The following is a 12,133-nucleotide window of genomic DNA, read 5'->3' on the forward strand; positions in this document are numbered from 1 at the left end:
AATGTCTGGAAATTAGTGTTTCATATGCTGAGCTGGGAGGCATTCTCTTCCCTACAAGGGTCTTATTGAAGACCTTACCCCATTTGCTCCCATTGGTTACCTTATGATACCTGATTGGAATACTGTCCAATTTCCCACCATTGGTCATTTTAGAATACCGAACCTGTGGTGGGAGTTATCATGGGCCATAAGTCCTCGTGATGGGAGTTGTCAGGGTATTGGGATTTCACTTACAGGGACATATGACTCATCACCTTGTCTTGCCCTCCAGAAGCATTTTTACTTTACCCTGCCTCTGCCATCTTGGTGTCCCTGAACTCTTACCTAACAGCTACCTTAAAAACAGTTTGGAGGGGTTGGGGTTGTGGCTCAGCAATAGAGCGCTTGCCTAGCGCTTGTCTAGTGCTTGCCTAGCACATGCAAGGCCCTGAGTTCGAGCCTCAGCACCACATAAAAATAAATAAATAAAATAAAAGATATTATGTCCAACTACAGTTAAAATAAATAAATAAACAAATAAATTTAAAAAACAGGTTGGAAATGGCAATTTAGAGTTTATTATATAATTTACTATTAATACTATGAATATTATCACTAATCATTCACCTTTTACACTTTTCTCAAAAGATTAGAACTCCACAACTATAAATATTTATTTTCAAAGTTACATAACTGGCATATTTGTTGCTCAAAGTTTTTTAGATATTCTAGAACTGAGATGATAGGACATAATGTGTTAGTATGCATTATGACTTTAACACACACACACACACACACACACGTTCCCCCAACTTGATCTTGGATCCCTTCTTCTTTAAGAGGCTTAGTGTCTAAGGAACATCCTTTAGGAAAAGCTGAACTTCTGCAGTAGAAAGGATTTTGTGTTCTTTGTGTTTGTCTTAAAATGTTTTCATGGCCTAGTTTCACATCAGGAAGTTTTTAGTCATTATTGAATGAATAGGATTGATGATCAGGAGATATGGATGGGGCTCAATGGTTAAGTGCTCCCTGGGTTACAATCCCCAGTATTCCCCTCCCCCAAAAAGTAGGGATACACACTCATTCATACTTATTTACTCCATTGTGCCATGTACTCTGTGTTCAATATTTGAGTAGATGAACAATATTAAATTCATATGTTAAATTAGGATTCCTAGAGCACTAGTCATAACTTGTCAATTTATTCTTAATTTTTGTTTCCATTTTCTACCTCAATTCCATTCTTTTCCCTCCCCTACTTCCTGCCCTGTCACCCAAATTCTATGGTCATGTCATATAAAAGAAGAAGGAGGGAAAAAAAGAAAACATAAAGTATCCAGATACCTGGAGCTCTTTCAAAGACATTTAGAAAACTAAAATAGATTACCCATTCACCATAATCCATAGGACTATTCATATTGGAAATCTAACACATTGGATATATTATTTGTGGAGACTATGTTATCATTGCTTGATCTCTGTATCTGGTTATTTTAATTGATTTCATTTTTTTATTGAGTCCATAATCAGAACTGTAGTTTCTGAGGTTTCCTGGAATCTAACAGCAATTTAACAGCGTTTTAATGTTGACAACTCTTTATAATACTCTGTTACACGTTTCACATTTGGCCTCAGGTCCATAATGCAATCTTCTTTATCCTACACTTCTTTATCCCTAGTGATACATACTTTTTGCATGTGTGTCTAGTTCTGTCTTCTATATAATTAGAGGATAAATTAGTATTAAGAGCTATATCCTCAATTTCCATGTCACTTGTTCCTTAGTTTGTTGTAATAAGGATTCTTTGCTCATCATTCAGTTCTCCTAGGTACATTTTTTTTTTAAGCCAGTTCACCTTTTTTTACAATTTTAGGTTGACTGTTGTTATTTGCAGGTTTTACACACATCCCGTCCCCCATTTAGTTTGTGTAATTCTTCTGCTGTTTCTCCATGGAATAGTTAGAAGCATAGGCTTAACATTAGACAGTGATATTCTGGTTAACTATTTTTACCTAACTGAGAGTTAATTTAGTCTTTTGTTGAAACTTCCAATATATGAGTGTGATACACACCGAAAAAAGTTTTTAGGAGTTGTAGAGAGCCTCAGAGAGTCAGTGATTTGAAATGGTCAGTACTATTATGTAAGTTATAGATCAGGCTAAACCTGACTTGATGGTTTCATGATGCTTTTTGTATTTGGTAATTACCTATTATAAGCTTTTTCCTTGCTGTATGCTTATTTCCTTTAAAATTTGTAGTTCTAAAGCAGTTCATATTCACTAATGATTTCAAATAGAGTCCTTGATTTTAGATGTTTATTGTATTTTTCCTGGTATAATCTCTATAGGTGGAGTATAGAGAGATGGATGAAAGCTTGGCCAACCTCTCAGAAGATGAGTATTATTCAGAAGAAGAAAGAAATGCTAAAGCAGAGAAGGAAAAGAAGCTCCCCCCCCCACCCCCTCAAGCCCCACCTGAGGAAGAAAATGAAAGTGAGCCTGAAGAACCATCCGGTAAGTTGAAGAAACCAAGCACAGTTATGTTTTATCTCAGAGATAAGAATAAATAGATTTATTCCTATTCTGCAATATTATTTGTCTGTTTGTACTCTGATATTCAGGCTCTTGCCTTGTGTGTCTATATGTGTGTATATGTATGTGTGTGTGTGTATATATAGACATTCATGCGTAGTGGTATTGATAATCTTTGTGTATTTGTCTGTGTATATATATATAGTAGGAAAGTAAAGGGTGGTGGTGGAAGGAGGAGAAAAAAATGGTTGGAGAAAACATACAGAATGCCAAATCCAAAGAACTAGTCCTCTTAATGACAGCTCTCAGAATTTATAGATGCAATGATTTAGGAATTGGTCTGGTTAAAACAATACCTTTGTGCTGGGTGCAGTGCTGCACACCTATAATCCCACCTGCTCTGGAGGCTGGGGCAAGAGAATTGCGATTTGGTGGCCAGTCTTTTTGATTCACCGAGGCAACTTAGCAAGAACTTATCTCAAAAATTAAAAAGGGCTAAGGATGTAGCTTGGTAGTAGAGCTCCTGTGAGTTCCAGGAAGGAAGGGAGGGAGGGAGGGAGGGAGGAAGGAAGGAAGGAATGAAAAAACACTATTATTTACAACAGGTAGTTTTGGTAAAATCTTTATGGTGTGGATCAGTTTCAACAAATGCCTTTTCTGGTGAACAAATGTAAAAACTTGTGCAGAAAAAGGAAAGAGGTCTTAGTGCCTGTAATTGTTTCATTGTGGAGCCCTTCAACCAAAGGAATACTGTAAGAGAATATGATGAAGAGAATCTTAAAGAGCAAGCTTCTTATACCATGAAAAGATTATTGAAATTCATAGTATTTGTGTTAGAATTTCAAGTAGCTCTAAAGAATTCTTATTAATATTCCTAGTCCTGATTTTCTGAGGATATTCAGACCAGTAAGGGGGTGCCCTTCTGTTTTGGAGACCAAGCAAAAGCAAACAATTTTTTTAATTCTCTGCCTTTAATGATATTTCATTGAGTCTTCTTGACTGAAGTTTCAAATAATTTAAAATAATTCCAGTGAGGTTCAGGCGCATTTAACTTCACCAATTCTTTCAGTCCTATGCTTTTTTAAAAAACAGTGCTTGTTGGGGCTGGGCTTATGGCTCAGCAGTAGAGCGCTCGCCTAGCGCAGGTGGGACCTGGGTTCAATCCTCAGCACCACATAAAAAAAAATAAATAAAGGCATTGTGTTGTGTCCATCTATCTAAACCTAAAAAATAATATTTTAAAAAAAACCCCACAAAAAACAGTGCTTGTTTCAGATCCTATCTGCTATATCTTCCATGACTTTCATAGGTACCCCAATTAGGAACCTGTTATGATGAATTTTAGTTTTTGATTTAACCTTTTATTTTTTAAAGGTATTTCTCCTATGGTGTTATAAATTAATAGAAATTATTTTGTTTTTTAAAATGAGCAGTATTAGTACTGACACTTCACTGGAGATTTTGTGTTAATTTAAACCCAGGTCTAGAGCTTAAACAAATTCTGATTAAAACTCTTAAAAAACAAAACTATGATTTATATGATTGAAATAAAATGTTATGAATAAATAGTGTTTGGAAATACAGAAAGATTAGATTCTGGGTTCAAATCATCCCAAAAGTCATTGTGTTTTTTTTTTTGTTGTTGTTTTTTAAGAGTGGTTTTTCTAAAACTATCTGAAAGTGATTTGGGGGGGTCACTCCTTGCTGGAGGGGTTCTAGTCTCAGTGGCATATGACCTTTGGGAATAATGTTCTGAGCAAGTACCTCAGCAATACTTTCTCTTGTGCTTGATTTTTCCTCCTTGTATGTAAATCTTCAATATTTAACTCTCTTTCCTTATTTTTTCCCTTATCTCCAATCCTTTCCCTTTATCCCTGTCCCTTTGCTCCTCTGTAGTCTTCTTGATTCTTTATCTTTGTTTCCTTTCTACTTTTTCTGTACATCTATGATTGACATACATGTAGTTGCTCAAGAAACTCCTAATGTCTTAATTAAAAAAGGCTCTAAGGATTATACAGTGATGATCTGATGTCTCAGATGCTGCTTCATTTTCTTTTGGTGTGGTTGTCAGTGTCCCAGGGATACGGTTGAATGATTTATCTATAGGTATCAAGTTAATACTTTGTCTTCTGAAAATTTTAAAGCAAATTTTATTGGTGTTTTGTGTGTGTGTGTGTGTGTGTGTGTGTGTGTGAGAGAGAGAGAGAGAGAGAGAGAGAGAGAGACGGACAGACAGACAGATTTTTATTTTATAAATATTAGTCATTGTTCCCATAAAGAGTAAGTGTCTTAGCAAAGGGATTTAGGATTGGGGGGAACTATCCTTATTCTATTGTGTGTAGTTCATTCTATCAGTACTTTTATTGTTTTAGTATTTTTAGGAAAGTTGAAGTTTTGTTTAAGTTGAAAATATTTTCAGTGTTTAAAGATGTGTTGGCAACAACAAAAACTTGCTAATACATTATTTGTGGTTATAAAAATGTATTTTTTTCTAAAATAAAATTTTTCAGAAATTTTGGTGTGAATTAAGAAGTACTTTTCTGTAGAAAGCAGTGGCAATTGATTAGCTGGTGTAGTTTAGAAACAGATTGGGCCCTGATGGTGAATCATAAAATGCTACCAGGTAAGTTAAATATTTGGCAACTGTCTATACTTACCATGTCTGTTTTCATATTAAAATCAGAATCTTTTAATAGTTTTTAGTTAAAAATTGAATGGAAGCATTATGATATAGACATATTAAAATCTCAGAGAAGATGTATATGTTTCCTTACCAGACATAAGGTATTCTGAAAAGAATGGGTCAAATGATTTGACTGGAGTAGGCTCTCAGGAGAGGACTAAGAAGGAAGCACAAGAGGCAGGTTGGAGTCATGCTGTATGAAGCCTTGTTAGGAATTGAGCCCTGTTAGGAGACTCTGGTTGTAGGTAGTAGCACTGAGATAGATGCCTTTTTGTTTTGATAGGTGGTTACTCTATGCTGGCGAACTAGGCAAGCACTCTACCATCTAGCTATCTGTAACCACTGCAGTATTCCCACACGCTGGAGATTTTTGAGCAAGAGGGATTGTATTGAAGTATTTATTGTACAAAAATCAATCTGATATGCTCTGTAAGGGTGACTAAAGGAGTCAAAAAAACTGGAATTGCAGAGGTAACCTGTACTATTTTGGTAATTGAGTTTAGTGGATTTTGATCAATGGAAAAATACTCTCTCAATATCAGAAGGTTTTTTTGTTTGTTTGTATTTTAGTGGGGAAGGAGTGCTGGGGATTAATGTAGGTCCTTGCTCATGCTAAGCATTTACTCTATTACTAAGGTACACTCCAACTCTAAAGTTGATTTATTTTATTTTATTTATGAAAACAGGAGGTTTGTTATTTTGTCTGATTGAATTTATTTTATTGAGAGGAAGAAGTTATCCGTTTAGGCCTAAATATTATTTTTAGATTTTTAATTTTTGGCCATAACTTAATGCAGCGTTATAGCCTTGGTGGTAATCAAAGTGGGTAAATACTGTGATTTTTAATACTATGTATTGTTTGTATTTAATATCTACCTTTTTTTTAGATTTTCGTGTATTTTTATATTTACTGTATTACATATTTGTTTCAACAAATGATGATTTTACTTGCTTTCCTTCTAGTACCTTTTTTGTGAAGATAAAGTTTTGTTTTTTTGTTTTTATGTTTTTTTTAAGATCATAGCAACTGATCCTGAAGAGATTGCCTTTGAATTGAGTGTGTTTGATTTAGTGTCATCATAGTGGAGCTTCTATAAAACAGTAAAATTTCATTCAGTTGGGCATTACTGCTGAAGAATAATTGCCCTTCCATTTAAGTTGCCTTCTATTAGAAAAAATGCTTTTTTGCTTTCTTGGCTCAGTTATTATGTATCTTAGATCATTCCTCAGTTTCACATTAGTGAGGCTTTACTATATTGCCAGCACTTAGATTTTTCATTTTCAAACAAAATCATGATTTAGGCCCTCTGCCCCACACTTTTAGCAGTTGAAATTTACAAGAAAAATCTTACTAACTTGTCCCTGGATTTAAATTTTCACTAGAGAAATTCTGATTTGGGAAGATATAGTCTATTTTGAGTTAGAAGTAGCTTTGTTTTATATAACCTGAGATTTTATGGAAACGTAAAGGAAATTTGAAATGAGCTATTAGGATGCCCACCTTTCTTCTCCACCTTTTCTTTTCTTTGAGGTGGGGTCTTGCTATATTACCCAGGATAGTCTTGAACTCCTGGGTGCAGGCCATCCTCCTACCTCAGCTTCCAAGTAGCTGGTACTACAGGTATGTACCAGGCCCAGCTAGGATGCTTTTCTCAAGACTTTTCAAGTTGTAAATTTCTCAGTAGAGACGGCAGAAGTGTGTGCATGTGTAAAAGCACATGCGTGCATTACCAGTTTTCTAGGCTCAGTTATGGTACTCATACTTTCTAGTGGAGTTCAGGTTCCTTTTAAACCATTGGTTAACTCTTCAAGTCAATTTTTTAAGATTTGGTTAGCTGATTGGTGATAGCTCTGTATTATAATTTATTTTGTTTATTATGGGACGAATTACTTTGTCTCCTTGTATATATTTTTATTGGACCAGAGAAAGTTTTTCCTCTGTTTGGATCACAAGAAGCTCTTTGTTGTACATGGTAACTTAGGAAGTATGTGTTAAATAAATTAATGAAAATCAGAGATTTTGGGTTGACGATTTTTGTGTGTGTATTTAATAAATTCTGGACTCTGCTTTTGTAATAGTAAAATTTTGGATTGATGGTATTTTTAAAAATCACATTGGGTTGGGGAGGTAGCTCAGGGGTAGAGTGCTTTCCTAGCATACACAAAGTCCTGGGTTTCATTCCCCATCCCATTAAAAAAAATCATGTAAGATACAACCTGAATTAGTAAAAATGCTAAATAACAACATATAAAAGAGTTATGGTTCAAAAGAATTTAACTTAATATTCAGTCACATTTGATCACAAATGCTATTATTATGAAAATATCTATATGATAAAACTTTGACCAAAATTTTGATTCATTATTCAGCATAGCAAAAATCCAGAAGGCAGAATTTTTTGGATTATCCCTTCAAGTTGATATAGTAGAATTTGACTAGAGAAGAGTTAAATATTGATTTCCTTTCTTTAAAAGGGGGGGAGGGAATGAAACAAAACCTCTATGGTTCTAATATTGTAACTTTATCTTTGTCTAGTTTTTTTCTTATATAAGAAGCCCTGATCTTACCTACAAGGCAGGCATACTGATCAGTTGGTAACAGCCTTGGGTGTATATTGCTAGGTACGGGATTCAGCACATCTATGCTGAATGGTATGGTCAGAGCTCAGGTGAATATTTTGGTTTTGGTGGTACTAGGATTGGATCCAGTGCCTTGTCCATGCTAGGCAAGCGCTCTAAGCTATATCCCAAGCCCATGTTTTTTTGTTTTCTTGAAATTTTGTTTTCTATCTTGTTTTGGCTATTCTCAGATTTCTCTCCATCCTAGCAAGTGGAGTCAAGAGTGAGAATGGCTTTCAGTTTCGTTGAGAATTAACTCGGATCTTACCTCCAGAAGAAAAATTTCAAGATTCTGTTATATCCCTATGCCTAGCACAAAACCCTCTTATATAGATTTACCAGAACTGACTAGGGAATTCATTCCTGATAAAGCTGTTTATGTTGCCATTGAGACCTGATAGTGTAAAATAAATGCCTGAAATAATTTGAGGTTTTATTATATGAGGTATGGTAAACACATTCAGACAACAGACCTAGGATTAACTTTCTTGCTTTGTTGTGTTTTGTTTTGTTGCAAAGCATTATTTCAGTGTCATGATTTGGATCTGTGCTCCAAAATAACTTAATGGAGGACTGAGAAAAATGTGACAGGCTGTAAAGGTAATTTAGATGAATTCATCAAAATTCTTATGTTCTGAGAGATACTATAAATGGACTAACATATGTATACTATACAACTCTGGTCCCCATTCTTAGGTAATTTATTGCCTACCATGAGACACAGATGTATGCCTGTGAAACAGAAGGGAGAACTCAGAGTGTTATATTTTCAGTTGAAGATTCTAGAGGGACTTGTAGGTAGAAAGGTGAAGGCAGAGGATTGGAAGTATGGAGGAGAATTTTTTAAAATATGAAATGGAGACATTCTCTGCCTCCAAATATGGTAGTTCCTCATTCACTTTATTCTACACACTTTGATTTTACAACTACAATACTTTGTTGCAGGCACAGTGCTTTACTCCAGGAGTTCAAAGATGACTGGGACTCCTGCAAAGAATTCAATATACTGTAGGGTTTTGGATATTAACAATTGGCCACAGTGAAGAAACAATAGAATAGAACTGTATACACAATATGTAAGGAACTTATGTAATTTTTATTTCTTAAATGACGGATAAAATTGTATGAATTTACATTTACAACATTTTTTAAAGTACATATGCATTGTAGAATTAAGTCTAGTTACTTCACATGTATTAACTCACATAGTCGTCATTTTTTTAACATCTACACTTAGCATTTTTTAATACGATATGTCATTATTAACTCTAGTCCCACCATGTAGTATGAATGTTAAAGAATGTTTCTAACTAATTAGAATAGACTAAAAAATAAAAGAAAAAAGAATGTTTCTGTCCCAGATTAGAGTTTGGAAATTTTACATTAAATGTGGAGGATTGAAGTTGGGCTTTTATGAAGCAATTTTAGATCCTTTAGATTCTGTAACCATTGAATCTGGCTGATAAGAACCATTGAATCAGATGTTTAATCCTTGAGAGAGAGATCTGCTTAATGAATTATTTCATTTCATTGATTATTTTTACTTTTTATTAAGAAAAATAATTTTTTTAGGTAAGCAATTTCATTTGCCTCTGAATTCTTTTTAATACCATTTATTTGATTTGACCTTGTTGTAATAGAATAGGTTGATTTGTCCATGACAATAAAATTTTACTGTGAGGGTTAGGGTTAAGGTCTTATCTGACAAATAAATTTACTGTGAGGATCAAATGAAAAAATGTGATATTTACCTTTATGTATAAACATTTGGATTTATTAAACATTTGAACTAGGAACAGGAATGGGGTAGGCTGGTGTTTTATTAAGAGAAAAAAATTGGGTCAGTTTATGGATTATGAAGATATATTATGCTGTTAGTTTTGGAAACTGGAAAATGTTTATAGTATCTCATTGTCAGTCTTGTCATTTATAAAACAAATCATTCTCTTTTTTTAATATTTATTTTTAGTTATAGGAGGATACAATATCTTTATTTTATTTTTACATGGTGCTGAGGATCGAACCCAGTGCCTCATGCATGGTAGGCAAGCACTCTATCTCTGAGCCATAACCCCAGCCCTGAAGCAGATCATTCTTAAAGAATCTGTATCCCTTTGCAGTATGTGTATTTGTGTGTGTAAGAACTTTTAAATCTTGGTATTAAATCTTTTTTGTTAAATCATGAGAAAAATGGCAAATATTGGTACTTATAACATAGACCTTTCCTTCTCAAGGGAATAATTGAAATTAATGTATCAACTGTTGAGATATAACAGATAGGAACATTTTTTATTGTGTTTGCTGATCAGAGGTTTTAAAAATTGAAGATAGTTTGTGGAAGGGGTTTGCTTTATATATATATATATATATTATATATAATATATTACATATTTTATATATATATATATATATATTATATATGTTATTTGAAGATCGAAGAACATGAAAATTGTATCTTCCTTGAAAGTATTAAACCCAAGACATATTTTAGGCGGAAGAGAGCCTTTGGCTACTGACATCCAGATAAAACTAGAGTTCTGAGAAGCTATTACCTTGAGCAGGGAAAGTGGATTCTGTTTAGGAAACTCATTCATCTCATTGTTAATGTTAGATGAGTGCTTTTAATAGAAGCTCCAGAAAAAAGTTTAATGTATTGCCCATTTTAAAAACAGGTGAATAAGTAAAAAAGTAGGCTTTATTTTTAATTGCTCAAAAAAAAAATCACCTTAAGTTTGGTAATTGGGCAACATTTAATAGCATCTGCATTATAAACTTTCTTTAAAACATTTTGAAATGTAAATTATGAACCAAATTTTGCAGCAAAATAAGTAGGATCAAGAAAATTCCTATTTTGGAATGTTTAGGTAAATAGCATGTGAAAATTTAAATTCTCTCCATCAGTTTCTAAAAGATTTACTTGTAAGCCCTTTACTTTTGATAGGATCCTGGCTACTAAGTTTCTCATTTCTTCTTCTTCAGTGGTTCAGTGGAAATTCCAGGCAGGTTCCTACTTCAAGCAGAACCATTTTTCTCTTTTCTAGATCCTTAGAAGGTGGGTTTATGTACTGTCTAACCCTGGGATTGCTGTTCTGATTGAAACCAATGAATTTCATTTAGGATAATTCTGTTGACCAGAACTGATCATTGTTAGCAGTTAAAGGGTCTCTATGTGCTTCAAAGGAACCCCTGATCCTTTTCATTCTGATTAGCTTAGCCCAGTTTACTTCATTTTTACATTTCTTCTTAATAGTATAAGACCATTTATTTTGCCAAGAGTCATGGTCAAAAAGGTATCAGGAAAGAAACACACAAAGAAAAATGTATAATCCTCTTTTTGAAAAGGCAGCATGAAGTGGTGATGGTTACCAGTAACTCCTGCCTTTCTCAGTTTTTTTTTTTAATTGGTTGTTCACAACATTACAAAGCTCTTGACATATCATATTTCATACATTAGATTCAAGTGGGTTATGAACTCCCAATTTTTACCCCAAATGCAGATTGCAGAATCACATCGGTTACACATCCACAATTTTACATAATGCCCTATTAGTAACTGTTGTATTCTGCTACCTTTCCTATTCTCTACTATCCCCCCTCCCCTCCCCTCCCATCTTCTCTCTCTACCCCATCTACTGTAATTCATTTCTCTCCTTGTTTATTTTCCCATTCCCCTCACAACCTCTTATATGTTTGTATAGCAATGAGGGTATCCCTTCATTTCCATGCAATTTCCTTTTTTTCTCCCTTTCCCTCCTACCTCATGTCTCTGTTTAATGTTAAACTTTTCTTCCTGCTCTTTCTCTCTGCTCTGTTCTTAGTTGCTCTCATTATATCAAAGAAGACATTTGGTATTTGTTTTTTAGAGATTGGCTAGCTTCATAATCTGCTCTAGTGCCATCCATTTCCCTGCAAATTCCATGATTTTGTCATTTTTTAGTGCTGCATAATACTCCATGGTGTATAAATGCCACATTTTTTAATCCATTCATCTATTGAAGGGCATCTGGGTTGGTTCCACAGTCTAGCTATTGTGAATTGTGCTGCTGTGAACATTGATGTGGCAGTATCCCTGTAGTACGCTCTTTTAAGGTCTTCAGGGAATAGTCCGAGAAGGGCAATAGCTGGGTCAAATGGTGGTTCCATTCCCAGCTTTCCCAGGAATCTCCATACTGCTTTCCAAATTGGCCGCACCAATTTGCAGTCCCACCAGCAATGTACAAGAGTACCCTTTTCCCCACATCCTCGCCAACACTTGTTGTTGTTTGACTTCATAATGGCTGCCAATCTTACTGGAGTGAGATGGTATCTTAGGGTGGTTTT

At 34.5% G+C, this 12,133-nt stretch overlaps 1 protein-coding gene across 2 annotated transcripts in view; it reads left to right on the plus strand.

Annotated features, from left to right (window-relative positions):
• Kdm1a (lysine demethylase 1A) overlaps window positions 1-12,133 on the plus strand; it is a 65,919-nt gene that overhangs the window by 7,277 nt on the left and 46,509 nt on the right. For both annotated transcript variants that reach the window (XM_078025585.1, XM_078025586.1), the window contains exon 2: window positions 2,328-2,493. In XM_078025585.1, the coding sequence (XP_077881711.1) occupies window positions 2,328-2,493 (166 nt within the window). The remainder of the gene's footprint in view (window positions 1-2,327; window positions 2,494-12,133) is intronic.

Source organism: Ictidomys tridecemlineatus, chromosome 11, assembly GCF_052094955.1.
Source record: "Ictidomys tridecemlineatus isolate mIctTri1 chromosome 11, mIctTri1.hap1, whole genome shotgun sequence".
NCBI classification, from domain to species: Eukaryota; Metazoa; Chordata; class Mammalia; order Rodentia; family Sciuridae; genus Ictidomys; species Ictidomys tridecemlineatus.